Source organism: Triticum aestivum, chromosome 7B (genome assembly GCF_018294505.1).
Source record: "Triticum aestivum cultivar Chinese Spring chromosome 7B, IWGSC CS RefSeq v2.1, whole genome shotgun sequence".
Classification (NCBI taxonomy): domain Eukaryota; kingdom Viridiplantae; phylum Streptophyta; class Magnoliopsida; order Poales; family Poaceae; genus Triticum; species Triticum aestivum.
Genome location: NC_057813.1, coordinates 175,743,622 through 175,768,374, shown reverse-complemented (window position 1 = coordinate 175,768,374; position 24,753 = coordinate 175,743,622). Strand labels below are relative to the sequence as shown.

General features: G+C 45.9%; 2 protein-coding genes across 4 annotated transcripts; both read left to right on the top strand.

Moving 5' to 3' along the window:
* Window positions 1-7,926: 7,926 nt before the first annotated feature.
* On the top strand, window positions 7,927-19,252 carry LOC123159617 (alpha-glucan water dikinase, chloroplastic). 3 transcript variants are annotated; one of them, XM_044577434.1, is made up of 34 exons: window positions 7,929-8,157; window positions 8,284-8,599; window positions 8,707-8,748; window positions 8,879-8,988; window positions 9,073-9,151; window positions 9,239-9,330; window positions 9,419-9,596; window positions 9,677-9,901; window positions 9,989-10,327; window positions 10,404-10,511; window positions 10,607-10,705; window positions 10,788-10,922; window positions 11,028-11,119; window positions 11,202-11,336; window positions 11,513-11,675; window positions 11,773-11,862; window positions 11,942-12,127; window positions 13,707-13,769; window positions 13,850-13,912; window positions 13,994-14,053; window positions 14,178-14,330; window positions 14,431-14,514; window positions 15,032-15,208; window positions 15,293-15,399; window positions 15,560-15,773; window positions 15,863-15,966; window positions 16,383-16,521; window positions 16,647-16,772; window positions 17,013-17,123; window positions 17,857-17,955; window positions 18,192-18,458; window positions 18,532-18,647; window positions 18,735-18,967; window positions 19,052-19,252. In XM_044577434.1, the coding sequence occupies exons 2-33, from the start codon at window positions 8,402-8,404 to the stop codon at window positions 18,937-18,939; spliced, it is 4,359 nt and encodes a 1,452-aa protein (XP_044433369.1). In that variant the 5' UTR covers window positions 7,929-8,157; window positions 8,284-8,401; the 3' UTR covers window positions 18,940-18,967; window positions 19,052-19,252. The 3 variants fall into 3 exon arrangements, with proteins under 3 accessions (XP_044433370.1, XP_044433369.1, XP_044433368.1); XM_044577433.1 differs by having other exon boundaries at window positions 7,930-8,157; window positions 18,735-19,252; XM_044577435.1 differs by lacking the exons at window positions 18,532-18,647; window positions 18,735-18,967; window positions 19,052-19,252 and having other exon boundaries at window positions 7,927-8,157; window positions 17,857-17,991; window positions 18,023-18,291.
* Window positions 19,253-19,271: 19 nt separating this feature from the next.
* On the top strand, window positions 19,272-21,044 carry LOC123159619 (chaperone protein dnaJ C76, chloroplastic). The gene is made up of 5 exons (XM_044577436.1): window positions 19,272-19,735; window positions 19,927-20,113; window positions 20,181-20,287; window positions 20,411-20,624; window positions 20,717-21,044. The coding sequence occupies exons 1-5, from the start codon at window positions 19,478-19,480 to the stop codon at window positions 20,851-20,853; spliced, it is 903 nt and encodes a 300-aa protein (XP_044433371.1). The 5' UTR covers window positions 19,272-19,477; the 3' UTR covers window positions 20,854-21,044.
* Window positions 21,045-24,753: the final 3,709 nt, after the last annotated feature.

Here is a 24,753-nt window from a genome sequence, read left to right as displayed (position 1 = left end):
GGATCTCGTGACGCTTTTGCTTTGCCTCTCCGATGCGGAGCTTGTACGAAGAGAAAAGACGGAGTACTCCCCAGAAAACCTGCAATTTGGGGATGATTTTGGCAATGGGTCTAGAGCAACTCCAACGGGCCGATCCAAATAGACGGCGCATTTGTCCGCTTTTTGTCCGTTTGGGTCGGCCGCCCGCCCGGCGTTCGCCCAGTTTTGCATTTGGGTCGGCAACGCGCCGACCCATTTCATGCCCGCATTCAACTTTTAAATAAAAAGGCCCGCGCCGATTATGCCAGCGGCCATGTCTCATGCCGGCACCATGCCAGCGCCGACGTACAATGCCGGCTTCAAAAAAAATCAACACAGTTCATGTTGGCGCCCTCGCCAGCCGGCCGGCGCACATGCCAGCACACAAAAAAGGGGAACCGGCTCCTCTACCGTGCAGTGAGCACGGCAGGGATGCTACAGTGCCCTGCCTTTGGGCATCTATCAGCTGTTAGATGCAGTATAAAGGGCTCAGATCTATTTGCTATAGTGCGCAAACAGTGCAAATGCTACAGAACCGAAACAGTACATTCCGCTACAGTATGCAAACAGTATTTTCGGCTACGGTTCACCCTGTCGTGCCTTCTGTATTTACACTCTTCCGGGGTACTGTAGCATCCCTACCGTGCCCGCTGCACGGTAGAGGAGCCGGTTCCCAAAAAAGGGTGGGACTTGAGTTCGACCACGCCATCTCGGCTCCCGTGGTCATGCTGGCACACCTGTCGGCATACAAAAAAGATGGCCCTTGCCGCCATAGATCACTCGTCGGCGAACTTGAGCATGTCGGCTTGCATCTTCTCGAACCATGGCCTCTTCCTTGGCGACACAGTGTTGAGATCCACCTTCATGATCTCCACCCCGGTCATCATGCTCGCAAGAGCCACTTCTTTCGCCTTGGTCTTGGCGTTGGCGGCCTCGATCTTTAGCATCTTGGCTTGCTTCTCCGCCTCGAGCTCGAACATCTTGGCTTGCTTCTCGGCGTCAAGATCAAGCCTCCTCCTTTGGATCTCCATGAAAGCATCCATTTGCTCCGCCTTGAAACGCTGGCGCTCCTCCAACCTTGAGTCCTTCTTATTCATCATGTCGTCTACGCTTGCGATCAAGGCGTTGGTGGTTGCATATCGCTTGTCCTCCTTCTTGGAGTTGGTCTTCCCCCGTGGTCGTGCCGGCTCGCCCTCCCCAACATCCTCCACGGCTTTCTTTCCCCTGCGTGCCTTGAGTGCGGCATATTGTGCCTTGAACTTCTCTTCGTCCTTGATGACCCGATAGCAATGAGAGAGGTTGACGCACTTGCCATTGTGTTGAACCTTGAATGCCTCCCAAGCTTGAAATGCCTACAAAATGTTTCCATGCAAGCATATGGGCAAGTGATAGCAAGGATGATCTTGATGACACAAAAGAGGGTAGCTTGCTTGCTATCATACTATGTCGTGCATGCCGATGCCGCTCATGGGGCGGGCCTTGACGCTCTCAAGGGTGGCGCAAAACTTGTTGCACTCTTGTTGGATCACCCTCCACCGTTTGGAAATGGAGACCCACCCGCGCGTGCTCACAAATTGGTAAGGTGGAAACTTCTTGCGCTCATGGAACTCTCGGTGCACACGAGTCCAAAAGGTCGAATGCTTTTGCTCGGCGCCCGTCTTCGGGTCTTGTCCAATGTCTCGCCAACACTCGCAAAGAAGCTTGACCTCGGCCGCCGTGTACTCCTTCGTACGCTTGCTCTTGCGCTTGGGCTTAGCACCGGCGGCTTGGTTGGTGAGCTCGTCCTCGAACAAAGGATCCACGTCGATGTCGCACTCGTCCTCTTCCTCTCACCCGTAGTCGTCCGGGAACTCGTGGTCGAGGGGGAAGCCGTCCAGGTCGACGCCGACCTGATCACGCATGAAGCCGTCCAGCGGCCGGCGTGAACGTGTTGGGGAACGTAGTAATTTCAAAAAAAATTCCTACGCACACGCAAGATCATGGTGATGCATAGCAACGAGAGGGGAGAGTGTTGTCCACGTACCCTCGTAGACCGAAAGCGGAAGCGTTATGACAACGCGGTTGATGTAGTCATACGTCTTCACGATCCGACCGATCCAAGTACCGAACGTACGGCACCTCCGAGATCAGCACACGTTCAGCTCGATGACGATCCCCGGACACCGATCCAGCAGGGTGTCGGGGATGAGTTCCGTCAGCACGACGGCGTGGTGACGGTGATGATGTTCTACCGATGCAGGGCTTCGCCTAAGCACCGCTATGATATGACCGAGGTGGAATACGGTGGAGGGGGGCACCGCACACGGCTAAGGAACGATCACGAAGATCAACTTGTGTGTCTAGAGGTACAGGGGGTACCTCTAGACACACAAGTTGATCTTCGTGATCGTTCCTTAGTCGTAGAGCTCCTTTATAATCACCCAGTTACGTTGTGACGTTTGGTAGCACACAAAGTTTTCCTCCGGTAAACGGGAGTTGCATAATCTCATAGTTGTAGGAACTTTGTATAAGTCATGAAGAAAGCAATAGCAACATACTAAACTATCAAGTGCTAGGCTAACAGAATGGGTCAAGTCAAACACATTATTCTCCTAATGATGTGATCCCGTTAATCAAATGACAACACATGTCTATGGTTAGGAAACATAACCATCTTTGATTAATGAGCTAGTCAAGTAGAGGCATACTAGTGACTTTATGTTTGTCTATGTATTCACACATGTATCATGTTTCCGGTTAATACAATTATAGCAGCAATAATAAACACTTATCATGATATGAGGAAATAAATAATAACTTTATTATTGCCTCTAGGGCATATTTCCTTCAGAACGCCCCGTGGCCGTCCTGGCTTTGTGTCTCGTCGGGATCGTAGCCTGCGCCTGGCGCACCGGCCTCGAAGATGAGGTTTTGCATGAAGTCCTCATCGACGGCGGATGACATTCCCTCGAACAGGTTACAGGCGTCTGGGAGCCCACCGGCCGGCGTCTGCCGCGCGCGTTTCCTCGTGCCGACGGACGACGAGCCACCAACCACCGGGGTGGCGTTCAGGTCGATGGGCGCTGGCTCAGGCGTGGAAGGCGCGACCACGCTCACGTCGGGTGAGCACTCCTCGGAGAGGCGGGAGACCTGTGGGTAGACGTGGAAGCCGGGGACCGGGTTGCAAGCCAACGCGCGGGGTGACTCGAGCACCACCATCCGAGGAAACGCTGACGAGCCGGTGCTGGCCTCGGCGATGGCGGCTTGGACGAGGCTGTGCTGGCTAGGGTTTACCCCTAGCATGTAGAGCGCCTCCCTCGTTGCCGCCGCGACGCGGGCGTTGGTGAACTCCTGCTGTGCGGCGGCCACGGCGGTGGCCTACGCGGCGGCCTCATCCCTCGCGTCCGCGGCGTGCCTCCAGCCCTTCCTCTTGGCCGACTCGCTTGCCTACTGTTCGGGCGTCAGCGCCTTCTTCTTCTTGGTCGCAGGGGCGGTCTTGCACGGGGCACGAGGCTTGCCTTTCCCGGAGGGGGCGACGGCGCCGGACGAGGCGAGGGAGGCAAGGCCGGCGGCGGCGTCGAGGTCGACATCGAGATCGATGGCGTCATCCATGGTTGGGGCGGGAGCGAGCTCGCGCGGGCGGGAGCGTTTTTGGGGAAAATGGTGGTGGCTGCCACCGACCGGCGGGTCCGGGGAGAAGAGTAGGCGTGCGCGCGTCCTCTCGTGTCCGCGCCGACGCAAATCGGACTCAAAATTGGGCCGGGAATGGGTCGCCCGCGGACGAAAAACGGACGCGCGTCCGTTTGGGTCGGCGCGTTGGGCCGTCACTTTTGTCTGCGTCGACCCAAACAGACGCGGGCGGACGAAATGGATCGCCCCATTGGAGTTGCTCTTAACCAAGTCTAAGTCAAATGAAACATGTAAGAAAAAAAAAGAAAAACTAAAAAGAAAAATTTGCACGGATCTTTATGTACGATCCCATGAATACAGTATCGACTGAGACTTGGTTTAATCTCAGTCAACCGGAAATTTAGCAATCCCGTTTGGCAGTCTATCACCTCTCGATCCCAGAAATTTTCTATCCTCAATCGCAAACCCCCCGTCTTTGCATTAGCATTGGAAGAGATAGTACGTTACAGACTAATTTTATAGTACGTTACAGACTAATTTTACAAGGTTAACCCACGCCATGCAACACACCTGCATCCGCTCCTTCCACCAAAGGGCCTCAGGACCACTCGCCTACGTGCCCGCCTTGGTGCGCTGATGCCATAGCAGGAGCTCCGCTCTAGCCATACATGTGGTCATCCAAACTATTCAAAAAAAGCTACACTCTCAGGGGAGGACGGAATCTTGTTAAAGACATGGCTATTTCTCTCAAGCCAAATGAAGCGCAGTCCCACGACCACCAGCGACACGATTTCCGAGCTCCGTGGGCGCGGCGCCACCGCCACCAATCAACGTGGTGCATCTATGTGAATCGGTGTAGGCAGTGGGGCAGAATAAGTTGATACCACACTTGTCAGGCGAAGGGGCAGCCAAGCATCATATGCCGAAGATCCTCATCGGCTTGGTCACACGGCTTGCGACACGCATGGTGAGGAAGATTGCGGCTAGCCAGCCTATCCGCCATCCAAAACCGGCCCTTGAGCATAAGGCACGTGCTGATCTTGAAATGAAAAATTAGTGAAATGTAAAATGCAATTACAGTTGAAATGTGATTAAATGAAATATGATTACATTTGAAATGTGGTTTTATGTATGTAAAAGGATGCAAGAAATAGCAAAGAAAAATTATTAGGAGTTAAATTTAGAGGATTAGCTAGTTGATAGCCTTCCAATACCCCAAAAGAAATTTTGGTAGGGTACCAGTAAAGGTCTTTGGGTAGTTAAGACTTGTTAAAGATGCTCCAAGGTTCATTATTGGCCTCATGCTCTAAGCAGTGCCCCCTTACATGTGCCTTTTTACGCACATTTTTTTTGTGTACTCTCATAAATCATAGTTTACTCTCATGAAAACATAATCATAAGCTAATTTTGAATCCTCTTTAGGGCTTCTTTTGTTTACTAAAATTTTCACATTGGACTTTTCAATAAAACTTCGGAAACATACCACATGTTGGGCAAGAATGCTGAAAAACTAAGCGAGCGCGTGACTACATGCAGCCAAGCATAAGTTTCTTCACCACTTTATCCATGGAACTCCTACACCTGTCAGTTGCTAGTGCATCTGCCGGACATTGCCTCCGTTGACGACGATGATGCCCTTGATGGGATGCATGGGGAGTGGTGCACAACCTATGATAGGAGAATCCCAATTCTTACCTTCCCAGATTTCCTTTTTCTTTTTGCCATGGCAGATGATGCCTGATGTGGGAGAAGTTGTCAGTGGTGAGCAGGACTAGGGACAAGTAAATGGCAAGAAACGATAGTTTGGGATAGCTGTATCCATTTAAATGTACCAATGTTGGAAGATGGGGGATACAAAATAGCCATTCCGCATTGTGACCTCCCTTAAAGAAAATCACGGAACTACTACAAGGAATCCTATCTTTGAAAAAAAAAGTTATCTTGCTAATTCCACCGACCACAAATTCTATATGAAATCTAATATGAACTCACCCCCACACCCCCTTTTGAGAATGTTTTCTGTTCTTTTGAAAAGTCCAATGCATATATTTCTATAGTTGTTCTCATTGCTCCAAAAATCAAGAGTATAGTTAATGCTAACTATCCAAAGACATCACTCCAAGACTTATTGTGTTATTTCACATGTAGGAGATTCATGGTACATGGCATTTTATCCTTCTATTTTGTTTTCAAGTCTCACGTCTCTAATTTATGCCCTTGAAAGAAATAAGATCATATATTTTTATCAATATAAATAAATAAATAAATAAATCTAAAGCTTAAGAGCCTCATCGGCTTGGCCACACAGCTTGCAACATGCATCCCGAGGAAGATTGCGGCTAGCAACCTATCCGCCGTCCAAATCCGGCCCTTGAGCACAAGGCACATGATGATCTAACTAGTAAAATGTGAAATGTGATTACAGTTGAAATGTGGTTTTATGTATGTAAAAGGATGCAAGAAATAGCAAAGAAAAAATATTAGGAGTTAAATTTAGAGGATTAGCTAGTTGACAGCCTTCCAATACCCCAATTTTTTTGGTAGGATCCCAGTAAGGGTCTTTCGGGAGTTAAGAGTTGTTAGAGATGCTCTAAGGTTTATTACTGGCATCATGCTCTAAGAGTACCTCCCTACATGTGCATTTTTACACACATTTCTCTGTTTACTCTCATATATCATAATCATAAGTTGATTCTCAATCATCTTTAGGGCTTTTTTGTTTACTGATTTTTTCACATTGGATTTTCAATAAAAATTTGGAAACATCCACATGTTGGGCACGGATGCTGAAAACTAGGCGAGCGAGTGACTACATGCAACCAAGCATAAGTTTCATCAGCAGTTTATCCATGGAACTTACGCACCTGTCAGTTGCCAGTGCATCTGCCAGACGTTGCCTATGTTGACGACGATGATGCCCTTGATGGGATGCACAGGGAGTGGCGCACAATCCGAGATAGGTGAATCCAAATTCTTACCTTCCCAGTTTTTTAATTTTTTTTGCCATGGTGGATGATGCCTGATGTAGGAGAAGTTGTCGTTGGTGGGCAGGACCAGGGACAAGTAAATGGCAAGAAACGCTAGTTTGGAATAGTTGTACCTATTTAAATTTACCAATGTTGGAAGCTGGATGATACAAAACAGTCATTCCGCACAGTGACCTCCCTTAAAGAAAACTAAGGAATCACTACAAGGAATCGTAACTTTAAGAAAAATTCTTATAAGAGTTATCTTGCGAATTCCACCAACCACAAAATCTAATATGGACTCAATCCCCCCCCCCCCCCCCCCCCCCCCCCCCCCCCGCGATGTTTTTTCTTTTTTTTTTGGATAGTTCGATGTAGATATTTCTATATTTGTTCTCATTGCTCCAACAAATCAAGAGTATAGTTAATGTTAACCATCCAAAGGCATCACTCCAGATTCATGATACATGGCATTTTATCCTTGTATTTTGTTTTCAAGTCTCGCTTTTCTAATTATGTGATTGAAAGAAATAAGATCATAGATTCAACAAGTGCGAATGCTCTAACTTACCGTATACCTCCATTCCAAATGTTCACATGAGAAATAGAGCCACTTTGGAGTCAAATGTACTACTTTGGAGTAGCTCGTGTCGTATAATTGACACATTCTTCTAGGTGTCAATTTGATTGACCTTCCATGCCGATAAAGAATACGTTGCTTAAAATAAAATTGAATATTCATTGTAAAATATTTTTGACGATATATCTTGTGTAATCATTGTAGTGTTGAAGATGTTGATTTTTTTTCTTTGTATATAGTTGTCTGATCTACTGTAAGCCGATTTTAAAGTTGAGAACTCAGAATGGGAAAGACAATGTAGGTTGATCTACTGTATACACGCCCTTCACTAGTGTCACAATTTATTTTGAAATTACTATTCTAAAAAGCTCATGCACATGCTATATATTTATTCCAGCGACGTTTTGGGATTTTGAAAAAGGCGGTTTTCACTAGATATCTGCCCATTTGTATGGTTTGAAGGATGCTCCGTGTTGTCCTATCTATCGCTTTGTCTCCTTGCCACGAGCACGAGCTCACGATGAACAAGCCGTGACCTATTTCTTATCAAATATAAATAAATAAATCTAAATCGATATTTTCTTTTCAAATTTCAAAATTTGATTCGACGGGGTTCACATGTCGGCAGCTCCGCGCCGTTCCCCGTTGGGAAATGCCGAAAAGGGCAAGGAGGCGGATGCGAAGTGTACCACACCGTTTCTTTTTTAAGAAAAAGGTGTGGCGGTTTTGCTATCGCCTCAAGCGAGAAGATATTAAAAAACTCCCGTCATCCCCGCCACTCGATGAGATTCACACGTCCACACGCACACCCACGCTCGCACTCCCCGGCGCGGGAGTAAAGACGAAGAGAGAGGGAAGACGACGCGGGCACTGACACCGACGCCCGCGCCCATTTCCCTGCCCCGCGCCCGCAGCTTCCGTCCCATCCACCACCGCCCACTCCCTCGCCCCGCTCCTTCCGCCGCTTCGTCGTCGACTGCGGCCGTGAGTGGCCAACGCGCACGCGCACGCGCACGCAGCTCGATCTCCGGCTCTTGCTCGAGCGTTGCATTCCGCTCGATCACACGTAGTACGTAGCTCTGTTGATTTTTGCTCCGTTCGTCTCGGCAGGAGCAGAGGCGGAAAAGCGAGCGATCCGTGGGAGGGACGGGGGGACTAGGGAGCAGCGTACGGACAGGGGCAGTAGCGCGGGGATCAGGCCTGCGTTGGAGTGGTTGAGATTCGTGCTATGGGCGGATTCTCTGCGGCTACAGCGGCGGAGCGGTGCGCCGTCGGGATCCACGCGTCCCCGTCCTCGCCGGCGCCGCGCCCGCGGTCGCAGCGGCCGCTGCCCGCCCGCCGCGCCGCCGCCTCCCTCGCGGTCTCCCGCCGCAGCCTCCTCGTGCCCCGCGCCGTCGCCGCGCCCACAGACCGCGCCTCCCCGGAAGTACGTGCGCGCACGCGAGAGCTCACCAATGCTCTGCCAGGTTTTGGTTTAGTGCCCGCCTTCCGTTCGACGGTTTGCTCACCTCGCTCCCGCTGTGGTTGCTGCAGGTTGTCGGAAGGTTCAAGCTGGAGTCCAACTCCGAGCTCCAGGTGCTGATATGTAACCGTACACGTACATAGGAGTACATGCATGTAGAGTGCAGCCTGGATCAGTTATTTGCTACTACTATACAAATTTGTTCGTTTCTGTCTATGTGTCATAATGCATTCTGTGTGGCAGGTGACTTTGAACCCAGCGCCGCAGGGTGCGGTCGCCGAGATCAATCTCCAGGCGACCAACACCAGCGGCTCCCTGGTTCTGCATTGGGGCGCCCTCCGCTCGGACAGGAGGTGAATCTGGCCGCCTTCTCTTGTCTCGCATGCTGTGCATTCAGTTTTATTTGAAGACTTGCTAATTCAGCTGTTTGGTTGCAGAGAATGGCTCCTCCCGTCCCGAAGACCGGATGGAACGACAGTGTACAAGAACAAGGCCCTCAGGTCACCTTTTGTAAAGGTATTTCAGTCTTCACAGATGCATTATGTCTTACAAGTTACAACAGAGTATTTTTGGTTGGTATTTATTCTGTCCGTAACTGTGCAGTCAGGTGACAATTCCACGCTGAGAATTGAGATAGATGATCCCGCAGTTCAAGCCATCGAGTTCCTTGTGTTCGACGAGGCACGGAATAAATGGTGAGTTTTGCTGTCGGATTACCATGCAGCCCTGCTTGTTTGTTCGAATGCACACGATATCAGCAACGCAGCACCCTACTTTGGACAGGTTTAAAAACAATGGCCAGAATTTCCTAATCCAACTACAGACAAGCCGTAATGAGGGGCAAGATGCACCTGGTGCTACTGCTTCTGCTATTGTGGTGCCAGAGGATCTTGTGCAGATCCAATCGTACCTTCGTTGGGAAAGGAATGGAAAGCGGTCTTATACAGCTGACCAAGAGAAGGCAAGTTCAATGATTAATTTGCATCTTACCTTAAAAGGTACTTCACAAACTGATTCTTTTTTTTTGTCATCTTTCACTAGGGGGAGTATGAAGCAGCACGAGCAGAGTTAATAGAGGAATTAAACAGAGGTGTTCCACTGAAGAAGCTGCGAGCTAGATTAACAAAAACACCCGAGTCGAGTGGAAGTGATGCTCCTGCATCTCAAACTACCATAACCAGTGTCCCAGAGGAACTTGTACAAGTCCAGGCTTACCTAAGATGGGAGAAAGCTGGCAAGCCAAATTATTCCCCAGAGAAGCAACTGGTAACACATCGAACTATCCTCAACTCTCAGTTCAGCTGACCATTTTTAGTTAACACTTTACATAAGTTCTTATTTTGCATTTGCTAGGTTGAGTTTGAGGAAGCAAGAAAGGAACTGCAGGCTGAGTTGGATAATGGAGCCTCAGTTGATCAATTAAGGAAGAAAATTGTGAAAGGAAACCTTGAAAAGAAAGTTTCCAAGCAACTGGAGAAGAAGAAGTACTTCTCAGTAGAAAGGATTCAGCGCAGAAACAGAGATATCACGCAACTTCTTAATAAACATAAGCCTGTGGTTACAGAACAGCAAGTAAAAGCTGCACCCAAACAGCCAACTGTTTTTGATCTCTTCACAAAGTCCTTGCAGGAGGGGGATAACTGTGACGTCCTAAGCAGGAAGCTTTTCAAGATCGGTGATGAGGAGATACTGGTTAGCATGCCTGACCAATCTTTCATATTTCTAAGCTTTGGTTTGACCAAACTAATTGGACTTCTCTGTTCTGAAGGCAATTGCCACAAATACTCTAGGTAAAACCAGAGTTCACTTGGCAACAAACCGTATGGAGCCACTTATTCTTCACTGGGCACTGGCAAAAAAGCCCGGAGAATGGGAGGTGCAAATAATAATAAATAATTGCATTTAAGCTGCAAGCTCAGATCTGAAAGAAACACATAGTCTGTAGTAACGAGGTCTTTTTTAATTGTGCAGGCACCTCCTTCTAGCATAGTGCCTTCTGGCTCAACAGTTCTCGACAAGGCATGTGAAACTTCATTCGGTGAGTCTGAATTGGATGGTGTGCAATACCAGGTACATATTATTTGAGGGTCCTATTTTTGTTTTTGTTCTCTTCCAGACTTCATATAAACACTCAGGACTTAATCATATCCAGGTTGTTGAGATAGAGCTTGATGACGGCAGATACAAGGGGATGCCCTTTGTTCTCCGGCGTGGTGAAACATGGATAAAGAACAACGACTCCGACTTCTATTTGGATTTCAACACCAAAGTTACTAAGAAATCAAAGGCAATTGTTCTTCTACTTCGCCTTTGCAACTCGTAACATTTCTTTGTTCAATTCTGGTACAACTCTTGGATTAATAATAACTCTTATATCTATTCTTAACTAAAGGATACGGGTGATGCCGGTAAAGGCACCGCAAAGGATTTCCTGGAAAGAATAGCAGATCTGGAGGAAGATGCCCAGCGATCTTTTATGCACAGGTTGGACACTCAAATATCTGTACTAAAGAATGACTTGTTCTTTCCTGAAAAATCCATGAAATCAAGCTATGTTCCTTGGCAGATTCAATATTGCGGCGGATCTAGTTGACCAAGCCAGAGATGCTGGACTATTGGGTATCGTTGGACTTTTTGTTTGGATTAGATTCATGTCTACCAGGCAACTAATATGGAACAAGAACTACAATGTGAAACCACGGTACATACTTCATACCTGATACCTCATACTTCTTTCCTCTTCACTGATTTTCACTCAAGAAAACACGGAAACAGAACACAATTTAGTAGACTGGGAACTATTGAATATTACATCGGACGAAACCATCACTCAGTTGCATCTGCTATGGCACCTCATAACGATCTATAACCATGCAGTGAGATAAGCCAAGCACAAGACAGGTTTACAGATGACCTCGAGAATATGTACAAAAGTTACCCACAGTACAGAGAGATCTTAAGAATGTTATTGTCTGCTGTTGGTCGTGGAGGTGAAGGTGATGTTGGTCAGCGTATCCGTGATGAGATATTAGTAATCCAGGTGAAAGCTAATGCTCCTAAAAAACTATCCACTACCTTTTATTTGTTGCTTCATGAAACTTTTGGGTTGTCAATAAAATTTGCTTGTTGGTTTGTAGAGAAATAATGACTGCAAAGGTGGAATTATGGAAGAATGGCACCAGAAACTGCACAACAATACAAGCCCAGATGATGTAGTCATATGCCAGGTAATTGATGTTTGGAGTTCATCATAGCATATTAAAGATTTTGGCTTTGAGGATTTGATCTTTATGTCTCTGTGGGCAGGCGATAATTGATTATATCAAGAGCGATTTCGATATCAACGTTTACTGGGACACCTTGAACAAAAATGGCATAACCAAAGAACGACTGTTGAGCTATGATCGTGCAATTCATTCAGAACCAAAATTCAGGAGTGACCAGAAAGAGGGGTTACTCCGTGATTTGGGCAACTATATGAGAAGCCTGAAGGTATGTAAAATAGCGGTCGTGAAAAAAAGAAGGAAAGATAACCTATGTAGCTTGTATGTGAAATTTGGCTTTTGCAAATGCCTTACCGTAGGAAAAGAATAAACCAACAGGGGAAGCAACCCCTCCAATGTATTCTTAAGTGGTAGGTAGTATTGGAACCCTGGTGCTTGGTGACACAACCTTGTCTGCTTACCATTCAGATACTCGGTGGTTCCCAACGTCTTATACAGTAGAAAAATCTTATAGAATTTCGGAAGGCACATATTCTTCTGTTGCTTAGAAATGATTTAGATCAATCCTCAACGGCATATGGGCGATGGTATATGCAGAACGTTGCCTTTCTCTGCTAATAGTATAACCTTTTAACTTTCACTTCACCAGGTCAACGAAGCCAAGCGTCAGTAGTGGTGCCACTTGCCAGACCTAAAATCCTGTGGGGTCAATTTATTAGAACTCCTTACTATTTTAGAGGGTTTTGTATACATTTAAAAAAATGAGAGGCATTTTCAGAACTGTGGGTCAGTTTTCAGTTGATGACAGCTTACACATAAAATCACCTTTGCTGGGTCCATGGCAACTACTATGAGCTGTGACTATCCTTTTTAACTATTTATTTATTTTATTTTAGTTAGAATTACCTACCTCATGTGATTGTGTTTTAATTGGAGAAGTCCTTCCCATGTTGTCCTTTCATCCTTAGTCTGTACCTCGATCCCTTAGGTCATGCTGCTCTGGCTATCCTCCTGGTTCTAGTCATCTCAAATAATCTAGCAATCATTACTTCTGTAGTTAGACAGAGTCAACACATCTCTTCCGATAATGGGCTATTTTCTGGAGCCAAAGAGATGATCAGAAGGATAGTCTTTCATTGAGATTTGAGAGTGTGTTTCCACTTAACATGGCTCTCCATATTCAACCCTAGCTCAGCCTCTCCGGCCGAATAGGAAGATAAGATCGTCAAATTATCCTTCATTTGGATTGTTATGTAAGGACTGCCACACACATTGATTCAATCCGGCTTGAATGCAATGTATTATCATGTCCTCTTTCTCTGCTCACCTGTTATCCCTCAGCTTGCCATCTCTGCCACAAATCTTAGACAGTAGTACGCTTTCATTGTTGACCTAGACTGGTGACACACTTCCACTAGTCGGAGCCATGCCAAATTTCTATGACAACTATACCGAGCTTATTGATTATGTATGAAATGGGGCAAGTTAGAATTAAAGCCTGATCACTATCTATTACTCCCTCCGATCCATAATAAGTGTCGTAGTTTTGAACTAAGGTTGAACTAACCTTAGTTCAAAACTGCGACACTTATTTTGGATCGGAGGGAGTATCTATTTTTAGATCCTAGCTATTATGGAAAATATATGATGTTGCCATGCTGATCATGATAATTCCACGTTTCCTAGAGGAAGGTTTAACTTGTCAGCCGCATAGCCGATGGCAATTTAAATAAATAAATATATCATTTTGAGTGGCATTCTTATCCCCGTTCAAGAATAATTAAGTAAAATATCACGCACCATTTGTTTATCAGTGATCAAATGTTATTCTACTTCTATTTCTTCAGGCTGTGCACTCTGGTGCTGATCTTGAGTCTGCTATTGCGACATGTATGGGATACAAATCAGAGGTAATATTCTCATCAGTGATCACTCTGGTAAAACTAGATACCTGTGCTCGTATCTAATGGAATTAATTGGTTGGGTACAGGGTGAAGGTTTCATGGTTGGTGTTCAAATCAACCCGGTGAATGGTTTATCATCTGGTTTTCCTGTAAAATCCTTACCCTTTTTCTCAACATGTTTACATTTTTTATGTTGTAAATTTATTTTATGGCATTCATTGTGTGACTAGGATTTGCTTCAATTTGTGCTTGACCATGTTGAGGATAAGTCAGCAGAGCCACTTCTTGAGGTGAGGATTATTTCTCTATCAAATTATTATGTTCGTTGGAACTAATTAATTTTTGCCTATTTCACCAATTCTGCTGGATTGCCATGTGAATCACGAGTTGCCAATGTTAATTGCTACCTTGCAGGGGTTATCGGAGGCTCGTGTTGAACTACGCCCTTTGCTCACTGGCTCATCTGAACGCTTGAAGGATCTTATCTTTTTGGACATTGCTCTTGATTCTACTTTCAGGACAGCAGTTGAAAGGTCGTATGAGGAGCTGAATGATGCAGCACCGGAGGTTGGTTACACAATTATCGCTTTAGTCATGTCACTATATGTGCTTGTACACTCACTATATCTTGTTGTATCTCATTCAAACATGTTTTCCCCTTGTCCAGAAAATTATGTACTTCATCAGTCTTGTTCTTGAAAATCTTGCCTTGTCCACTGACGACAACGAAGACATCTTATATTGCTTAAAGGTAAATTGATCATCTGTCTCAAGTTTTCTAGAGACAAAATATTTTTCATCTGCATCTAATTTGATATGCATAACCATAATATAGTTATTTTTGTATGTCGGGTGGATGCTCACAATTTTCCTTTTCTTGTTTTCTGTTTCAACTTATTAGTTATTCTTTGTCTTGTACCTATGGGTATCTCCATTGCTTGCAATGTGTTCTTTCTCTTTAGCAATTTCAAGTTTTTAACACCATCTAAAAGTATCAAGTTCAAGTTCAAACTATGTGAATGTCATGAATTCAAAATTACTAGAGGGAGTATTTTCTAGAATTATCAGTTATGTGCTATTCTTTTTTAACAGTTATGTGCGAACTTCATGTTATGATTATCAAGGATGGTGACTTTGTTCTACTGTGTTTCCTGAAGGAGTATTTTCTAGAATTATCAGTTATGTGCTATTCTTTTTTAACAGTTATGTGCGAACTTCATGTTATGATTATCAAGGATGGTGACTTTGTTCTACTGTGTTTCCTGAAGGGATGGAATCGAGCCATGGACATGGTTAAGCAAAAGGATGACCAATGGGCCCTCTACGCTAAAGCATTTCTTGACAGAACCAGACTTGCCCTTGCGAGCAAGGGCGAACAATACTACAATATGATGCAGCCCTCGGCTGAATATCTTGGCTCATTACTCAACGTTGAGGAATGGGCAGTACGTATTTTATGAACTTCAGCTTTATTTATCTATGTTCATATTTTGGCCTCTAGGGACTAGTCATAAATATCATTTTGGCAGGTTGACATCTTCACAGAAGAAGTAATTCGTGGTGGATCAGCTGCCACTTTATCTGCTCTTCTGAACCGATTTGACCCTGTTCTCAGAAATGTCGCACACCTTGGAAGGTAAAATTGTGAATTCCATGGTTGCTATTTTATTTTTTACACCACGATTCCTTGTGCATTACCTGTCATTTTGAAATGGTGTCACTTAGCAATTCAGTTTATACATCTTATTGTATTATGTTCCTTTACTCTGTGCTTGACGTCCATCTCCTTTTAATAGTTGGCAGGTTATTAGCCCAGTTGAAGTAACAGGTTATATTGTAGTGGTTGATAAGTTGCTTTCTGTTCAAAACAAAACTTATGATAAACCAACAATCCTTGTGGCAAAGAGTGTCAAGGGAGAGGAAGAAATACCAGATGGTGTTGTTGGCGTGATAACACCTGATATGCCAGATGTTCTGTCTCATGTGTCAGTTCGAGCAAGGAATTGCAAGGTTTTTTTGTCTTCACAAATACATTTCTAGTTTTGATAAGATATGTTTCCTCTGTTGATCTAACATGGCCTCACTTCTCTCTATCTAAGGTGTTGTTTGCGACATGCTTTGACCCGAACACCCTGTCTGAACTTCAAGGACATGAAGGGAAGGTGTTTTCCTTCAAAACTACTTCTGCAGATGTCACCTACAGGTAGTTCTTACTATTAGTTATGAATTGCATACATCTGATGAATAGTTTCTTCTGTCAGAGTAGCCCTTTATTTAACACATGCCACATCCATGGAGAATAACTTGGTACAGGGAGGTACTAATTGTCTTTTTTCGAAGGCCAACGTCAGTTATGTTAGCAATAGTCAGTAAGATTGATTAGTTTATAGGGCTGGGAAAACCTTCTGCTATATAAGTGACAAGTAGCTAAACACCAGTTGAACTATCGCCATACGATCATATTTCGTCTTGTTATTCAGTTTTCAACTTTCACCAGTAATATCACAGCCAACCTGGAATCCCTTGGCTTAGTATTTTCTAGTTTACTTGTCTTGATAATCCTCCTTCTATCCTTGATTATATGTCAATCAATTACATCTTGTGTCTACCACTTTGTAGGGAGGTATCGGACAGTGAACTTATGCAGTCAAGTTCTTCAGATACACAAGGTGGTGAAGCAATACCATCTTTATCATTAGTCAAGAAAAAGTTCCTTGGAAAATATGCAATATCAGCGGAAGAGTTCTCTGATGAAATGGTAATAACAGAATTCTATGCACTACGAAATGCTACTTTCAGAATTAATCAGGAAACAAATTGTTGCTCTGTTGGATTCCTTCTCTTCTTGCCTTGCACTTTTGGCTACTCACGTTCTGTTGTCAGGTTGGAGCAAAGTCCCGCAACATAGCATACCTGAAAGGAAAAGTACCTTCATGGGTTGGTATCCCAACATCAGTTGCGATACCATTTGGGACCTTTGAGAAGATATTGTCTGATGAGACCAATAAGGTTGGTGGTTCTTGTTTGAAATTAAATAAGTGAATGGTAGCACCGTATCACTCGGTTTATACAGTGGTTAGAGAAATCTGTTTCATCTGCCTGTCCAATACAAAAAGTTGCTAGCACAATAATGATTTTTTAATTTATTATTCTCATACATTGTTATGATGTTATCACAAAAGTACACTTGAAATAAGTAATGATCTTCCAGGCAATGAGCCAACTGATTGTTCCGTCCTTTGATGGCAGGAAGTAGCACAAAACATACAGATGCTGAAGGGCAGACTTGCTCAAGAAGATTTTAGTGCTCTAGGAGAAATCCGGAAAACTGTTCTTAATCTAACTGCTCCAACTCAACTGGTAAGATATAACATTGCAAGTAGCTAAATGCTTGTGCTTTGTCTATGGAATTTAATTTTGTTATATACTATTATCAGTTGTTTAAACGCTTGCGCCACGTAGTCCATAAGTTTGTACAAAATAGAAAAAAAAAATCTCAGAATATACATCAATTGAATCCAACCATATGTATATCCCTCATAAAATGGATAACAAATGTGACGATTCTTAATAACGTAAGAGGTAAACGGGCCACCACCAACTCAGATCTTTAAAAGAGTATAAAGAAACTTAAGAGGTGAACGGACCGCCACGTACCCAGATCTTTAGAAGAATTAAGTTAAAGATTTAAATCCGATAGATTTTTTTTTAAGGACAGTCCTGACGCAGTGGTGAAGTACTCCCCACTTGTGCCAAGAGGTCCTGGGTTTGATGCGGCCTCTCTGCATTGCACTGTGCAGGGGGGAGGCTCGTATAATCCTTCCCCAGACCCCACCCGGTGTGGGAGCTTCTAGCACTGGATCTGTCCTTTAAAGTATTTTTTTGTCAGCGGTAGTAAGAAGTGAGAGAGTGGATACAGTCCCACCACATGGGCTCAAGTCCTCACTCCTTACGACATAAATTTAGGTTCCTATTTATATTGTCGGGGTTTTCCCCACAGTTTTCTTAAACAAAAAATAATTATAAATTCTATTTGCATTCATTGCAATTTGAAACCTTGTTTATCTCACTTTTTCTATACTTCCCTTTACAGGTTAAGGAGCTGAAGGAGAAGATGCTAAGCTCCGGAATGCCCTGGCCTGGAGATGAAAGTGACCACCGTTGGGAGCAAGCATGGATGGCAATTAAAAAGGTCTGCTCTCCTGACACTCATACCAGTGAAGGATCCAGAATGCACATCTCTGAGTTTTGATGTCATTAGAAACGCCATGGACTTACCTACATAAATTGGATCTTCTTGGATCATTTGTCCCCAAAGCTTAGATAGATCTATTATAGAGATCAGAGCATTTGATTATGATAAATTAGTGGGTGAGTGAATTCGTTCTGAGTGGGGGATTTCGACATCTCACATAATTTCTATTTTAGGTTTGGGCATCAAAATGGAATGAAAGAGCATATTTTAGCACCCGCAAGGTGAAGCTCGATCATGAGTACCTTTCCATGGCTGTTCTTGTACAAGAAATTGTCAACGCAGACTATGCCTTTGTTATTCATACTACGAACCCGTCATCTGGAGATTCTTCTGAGATATATGCTGAAGTGGTGAAAGGACTTGGAGAAACACTTGTGGGAGCTTATCCTGGCCGTGCCATGAGCTTCGTGTGTAAGAAAGATGACCTCGACTCTCCCAAGGTGAGAATATCTTGAGTATCTTAGTTTTTTCACATGTTAAATTCTTGCTGAGCTGAATGTAGCGCATTAATAGGTACTCGGTTACCCTAGCAAGCCAATTGGTCTCTTCATAAAGCGGTCAATCATCTTCCGTTCAGACTCTAATGGTGAGGATCTGGAAGGTTACGCTGGAGCAGGGCTGTATGATAGGTTAGTGAAAATCCTTCATGAGACTTGCTTTACGCAAATGCTTGAAAATTCATTTAGTATTACAGCTAAGGAGTGTGCCTGTTTCAGTGTCCCTATGGATGTGGAAGATGAAGTTGTACTCGACTACACGACCGACCCTCTCATCACTGACTCTGGATTCCGGAGCTCAATCCTCTCAAGCATTGCACGGGCTGGCCACGCCATCGAGGAGCTCTATGGGTCACCGCAGGATATTGAGGGAGTAGTGAAGGATGGGAAGATCTACGTAGTCCAGACAAGACCACAGATGTAATATGTATGTATAGGCGGCTCAAGTTGTAGAGTAGTACTCCCTCCGTCCCATAATGTAAGACGTTTTTTCACACTAGTGGTGTCAAAAAACGTCTTACATTATGGGACGGAGGGAGTAGGATATATGGTCCTTGCTGGCATGTATAGTTGTACTCATAGGTGCACAACACATCTACGTTGTTATTTATTTGCATATACGCTCAGAATAAGCTTTGATCACATACTGTATTTCCTAGAGTACCAGAACATGTATGTACGATCAGGAATATGACCTTATTAAAACCATCGAGGGGAAATGTTTTGAGCAATCTATATTTACACGTGCAGTTATAATGCAAATATCAGTAGTCTGCTTGCTTTTTCGGTCCTCTCCTTTATGTCCAATAGGTAGAAAGCATGAAAAAAATCCTGTAAATATCTGTTCTCTGAAAATGACAGCTTCTTGTACTCGTCAGCAGCAAATATCCGAAGAGAGTTTATCTCCAGTTGCCCAGGAGTCACAGCCTCACGGGCACAGGAAGAAGAACCTGAAGTGAGAAATGGCAGGGTTCTTCAGCACCTGTGCTGCTTCTGATCACTATTGTTTGCAGCTCAGATCTGGATCAGCTCACCATGAACTGATTAGACCAAACAAGTACAGAAGGACCATGATCAGGTGCTGCAGCACAGCAAAGGGGAAGACAAGAAGGGACTACTACCAGGTTCTTGGAGTAGCAACTCATTCCACACCTCAGGAGATCAAGGAAGCTTACAGGAAACTCCAGAAGCAACACCATCCTGATATTGCTGGCGACAAGGTGCGCATCCATCTGCCTGTTCTTCGATTTACTCTTCTTTTTGGGTATGGTTTTTGGTTTCATAGAAATTCAGGTAAAAGGTAAAAAAAAAAACTCGACAAATAGCAACTGTTTTGTCGTGTTAGATATCAGATCGGTTCTTTCCCTTGCATCATGGAATCTAAACTGTGAATTGGTATTTTTCTGTTCAGGGCCATGACCACACGCTGTTGCTGAATGAGGCGTATGAGGTGTTGATGAGGAGTTCATCCAGGAAAGCTGATGGATTTGGCAAGAGCAGAGGCGGCTTTGGGAGCGGTTACACCGGGGAGGGATACAGTTCTTGGAATGGGCCTATCAGGAGCCAGGCTCTCTTTGTGGATGAGAACAAATGCATAGGTACGTAGTACTGATATTTCTGATCAAAGAACATCAGTGCTTCAGAGGTACAGGTTGCCATGTGCAGGATGTAGGGAGTGTGTTCACCATGCCGGCAAGACGTTTGCCATGGACGATGTTCTTGGAAGCGCGCACGTTGAAGTCCAGTTTGGCGACGTGGAGCAGCAGATCCAGGTAGTCCAGATGGTCTCAGTTTCTCACCGAGCATCGGCAGCAGTGCAGCTGTTTGAAACATATCCAGGGATCTTAATCTGCTGAATATTTTTGCTGATTTATTCATTCGACTTGCAATGGCAGGTGGCTGTGGAGTGCTGCCCTGTGAACTGCATCCACTGGGTCGGGAGCGAAGAGCTCCCGGTGCTGGAGTTCATGGCGCGTCCGCAGCCCAAGGAAGGGCACGGCATGTTCGGCGGCGGGTGGGAGAGGCCCAAGGACGTGTTCGCGGCAGCCAGGAACTTCGCCAAGAAACTCGAGAAGCAGGAGCAGCAAGATAGTTCCAGGGGCGCCAACGGTAGTATATTCAGCTGTTCATCCCTACGAACTGAGAACCATGTGAAGTTCAGAGACTGAAAGTCCATGCATGGATTTGTACAATGTTTGCAGGGGGTGAAGACGTGGAGGCTGAAACGGCAGCTCAGGCCGAAGCGAGACGCCACGCGGGGCAGGAGCTACGGTGGAAGAGTTTGTTCGATGTTTGGAATGGGTTGGGAGACTGGAGGAAGTCCGGAACAGACAGGTAGATGTGCAATGGCTAGTCGCTGGTTAGTGATGGTGTGAAGACTACAACCATACACTGGGATGTTGTACGACGTGCTGTAATACCTGGGATATACTAAGATGGAAGATGACACAGAACAACCTTTTTTTTTTTATAATTCTCGCCCAACTTTATTAATTCAGCAAAATGTCCATAGGTACAATGGTTGGATCATGAGGTTCCCCAGCCAAATATGACGACCTATGTCTAGATTACATGCGAACTTGGCGAGATTGCGAGCTTCAAAATTAAAGTCTAGCAGACCCCGTAAAAGACGCGAAACCGCAAAATTCAGGCGAGTATGCGGGCTTGGCCCAATTTTTCGGCTAGAATAGAGCCCGCATACATGCCCGGCCCGTAAATTCTTTTGCCGCGGCTCGCAAACCGCACGCCCCGACTGCTATATCTACGGTTTCACGGCGCGTTTGTGGGTCTAAACCATATCCCCCGCTGCCGCCGAGCCACGCAATTCCCCACCCCCCTTCTCCACATTTCTCGCCACCAGCGACCACCTCCCTGCCTCCAGCCGCCATGTGGGGCCGCATGTGGAGCTCCGGACGCGGCTCTGGCGGCGGAAGCGACCCTGAGCGCGAGCAGCGCGTCCGGTCGGATGGCGCGAGGAAGCGCAGGGCCCGGAAGTGGACCAACCGCAGCCTGTCGCCGCCGGCGAGCTTCCGCGTCCGTGAGACGGGGGAGTACGACCGTCGGCACGGCCGTACCCCGTCCTCTGCCGCCTCGTTCTCCTCCGCGGCGAGATCTTCCTACGTCGGGAGCTCCTCTTTCGACGCGGGCCTTCTCCCCATGAAGAGGGAGTGGTCGGAGGAGCCGGACGCCTTCGACTTCGTCCCCGTCAAGGAGGAGCCCGAGGAGCCCGCTCCGCTCGGCCGTCGCGGGGTCGTTGGGCCGGAAGACTTCGTCGCCGACGTCGACGCGGTTGCGGCCGCCATTGCCGAGCGGAGCGTGCGCGAGGAGGCGGAGCGCCGACGCCACGCCGAGGAGCTCGAAGACCTCCAGTGGCGGCAGGCGGTCGCCGCCAACCTCGCCACCAAGGAGAAGGACGAGGAGTGGTGCCGCATCCGCGAGGAGCAGAGGGCGAAGTACATCGACCTCTGCAGCTCCGGCGAGGAGGATTGAGCTCCTCCACGGCGCCGTCCATGGCCGCGACCTCACCGCCGTGAGATCCCCACCCCTCTAGTACTAGTATTGATGTAGTATGTAGTATTGAAAGCACAAGTGCTCCCTAGGTGGTTTTGGTAATTAATGTCAACATATCTCTTGTTGGACTAACACTTTTATCTAGTATCTTTCAGATAAGTTCAACAATGGAGTGGCATGGACTAAAGGATGTGGGAACCCCTTCAAGATGCTAAGGACAAAGGATTGGTTAAAGCTTCAAGCTCAAGACTCTTCATTTTATATTTTAGTGATCCAAGATCACATTAAGTCTATAGGAAAAGCCAATACTATCAAGGAGGGATGAGGTGTTGCTTAATGAGTTTCTTGCTCCACGGTGCTTAGTGATATGCTCCAAAACCCTCAACTACTTTCCCATTTCCACACATATGTCCTAAACCTAAAGTCAGACTCGGCTACACCGATTCTTTCTATCCGGCGCCACCGAGTTCAGATGACATAGCCACTGCTACAAACCCTAGACAAATCGGTCTCACCGATAGGGATCTCGGTCTCACCGAGATGGGATTGTAATCTCTCTGTGTATGTCCATTACCAAAATCGGTCACACCGAGTTTGAGCAATCGTTACTACCGAGATTACAATGCAAACTCTCTGGATAACTTATTACCAAAATCGGTCCCACCAGTTTGAGTAATCGGTCCCACCGAGTTTGCCTGACCAACTCTCTGGTTAGCTAATTACCAAAATCGGTCTCACCGAGTTTGTGTAATCGGTCTCACCGAGATTACGTTATGCCCTAACCCTAACCATATCGGTCCTACCGAGTTGCATATCGGTCCCACCGAAAATCCTAACGGTCACTAGGTTTGCTAAATCGGTCCGACCGAGTCTGTTGAATCGGTACCACCGAGTTTGGTAAATTGTGTGTAACGGTTAGATTTTGTGTGGAGGCTATATATACCCCTCCACCTCCTCTTCATTCGCGAAGAGAGCCATCAGACTGAACCTACACTTCCAGCATACATTTTCTGAGAGAGAACTACCTACTCATGTGTTGAGGCCAAGATATTCCATTCCTACCATATGAATCTTGATCTTGAAGGAAATATGCCCTAGAGGCAATAATAAAGTTATTATTTGTTTCCTTATTTAATGATAATTGTTTATTATTCATGCTAGAATTGTATAATCGGAAACATGATACATGTGTGAATACATAGACAAACAGAGTGTCACTAGTATGCCTCTACTTGACTAGCTCGTTAATCAAAGATGGTTATGTTTCCTAGCCATAGACATGAGTTGTCATTTGATTAACGGGATCACATCATTAGGAGAATGATGTGATTGACATGACCCATTCAGTTAGCTTAGCACCCGATCGTTTAGTATGTTGCTATTGCTTTCTTCATGACTTATACATGTTCCTATGACTATGAGATTATGCAACTCCCGTTTACCGGAGGAACACTTTGTGTGCTACCAAACGTCACAACGTAACTGGGTGATTATAAAGGTGCTCTACAGGTGTCTCCGAAGGTACTTGTTGGGTTGGCGTATTTCGAGATTAGGATTTGTCACTCCGAATGTCGGAGAGGTATCTCTGGGCCCTCTCGGTAATGCACATCACATAAGCCTTGCAAGCAATGCAACTAATGAGTTAGTTGCGAGATGATGTATTACGGAACGAGTAAAGAGACTTGCCGGTAACGAGATTGAACTAGGTATTGGATACCGACGATCGAATCTCGGGCAAGTAACATACCGATGACAAAGGGAACAACGTATGTTGTTATGCGGTCTGACCGATAAAGATCTTCGTAGAATATGTAGGAACCAATATGGGCATCCAGGTCCCGCTATTGGTTATTGACCGACGACGTGTCTCGGTCATGTCTACATTGTTCTCGAACCGTAGGGTCCGCACGCTTAAGGTTTCGATGACAGTTATATTATGAGTTTATGCATTTTGATGTACGGAAGGTTGTTCGGAGTCCCGGATGTGATCACGGACATGACGAGGAGTCTCGAAATGGTCGAGACATAAAGATTGATATATTGGACGGATATATTTGGACACTGGAAAGGTTCCGGATGAGATTGGGACTATACCGGAGTTCCGGGAGGTTACCGGAACCCCCCGGTAAGTATATGGGCCTTATTGGGCCTTAGTGGAAAGGAGGGAGAAGGAGCAAAGGAGGGGGCGCCCCCCAAGCCCAATCCGAATTGGGAGGGGGGCCGGCCCCCCCTTTTCCTTCTTCCCTCCCCTCTCTTCCTTCCTTCTCTTACTCCTAATAGGAAAGGGGGGGCAAACCTACTTGGAGTAGGTTTGCCCCCCCTAGGGCGCGCCTCCCCTCTTGGCCGGCCCCCTCCTCCTCTCCCCCTTTATATACGGAGGAGGGGGGCACCCCATAGACACACAAGTTGATCTTCGTGATCGTTCCTTAGCCGTGTGCGGTGCCCCCCTCCACGATATTACACCTCGGTCATATTGTAGCGGTGCTTAGGCGAAGCCCTGCGACAGTTGAACATCAAGATCGTCACCACGCCGTCGTGCTGACGGAACTCCTCCCCGTAGCTTTGCTGGATCGGAGCCCGGGGTGCGTCATCGAGCTGTACGTGTGTCAAGAACTCGGAGGTGCCGGAGTAACGGTGCTTGGATCGGTTGGACCGGGAAGACGTACGACTACTTCCTCTACGTTGCGTCAACGCTTCCGCTTTGGTCTACGAGGGTACGTAGACAACA

Excerpts from the sequence above, each read along its gene's own strand:
- LOC123159619 (XM_044577436.1), top strand. The coding sequence starts at position 19,478 with ATGGCAGGGTTCTTCAGCACCTGTGCTGCTTCTGATCACTATTGTTTG. Across the intron at positions 20,114-20,180 it reads GGATGAGAACAAATGCATAG|GATGTAGGGAGTGTGTTCAC; the intron begins GTACGTAGTACT and ends TGCCATGTGCAG. Across the intron at positions 20,288-20,410 it reads ACGTGGAGCAGCAGATCCAG|GTGGCTGTGGAGTGCTGCCC; the intron begins GTAGTCCAGATG and ends TTGCAATGGCAG.
- LOC123159617 (XM_044577434.1), top strand. The coding sequence starts at position 8,402 with ATGGGCGGATTCTCTGCGGCTACAGCGGCGGAGCGGTGCGCCGTCGGG. Across the intron at positions 13,770-13,849 it reads GTATGGGATACAAATCAGAG|GGTGAAGGTTTCATGGTTGG; the intron begins GTAATATTCTCA and ends GGTTGGGTACAG. Across the intron at positions 17,124-17,856 it reads TAACTGCTCCAACTCAACTG|GTTAAGGAGCTGAAGGAGAA; the intron begins GTAAGATATAAC and ends TTCCCTTTACAG.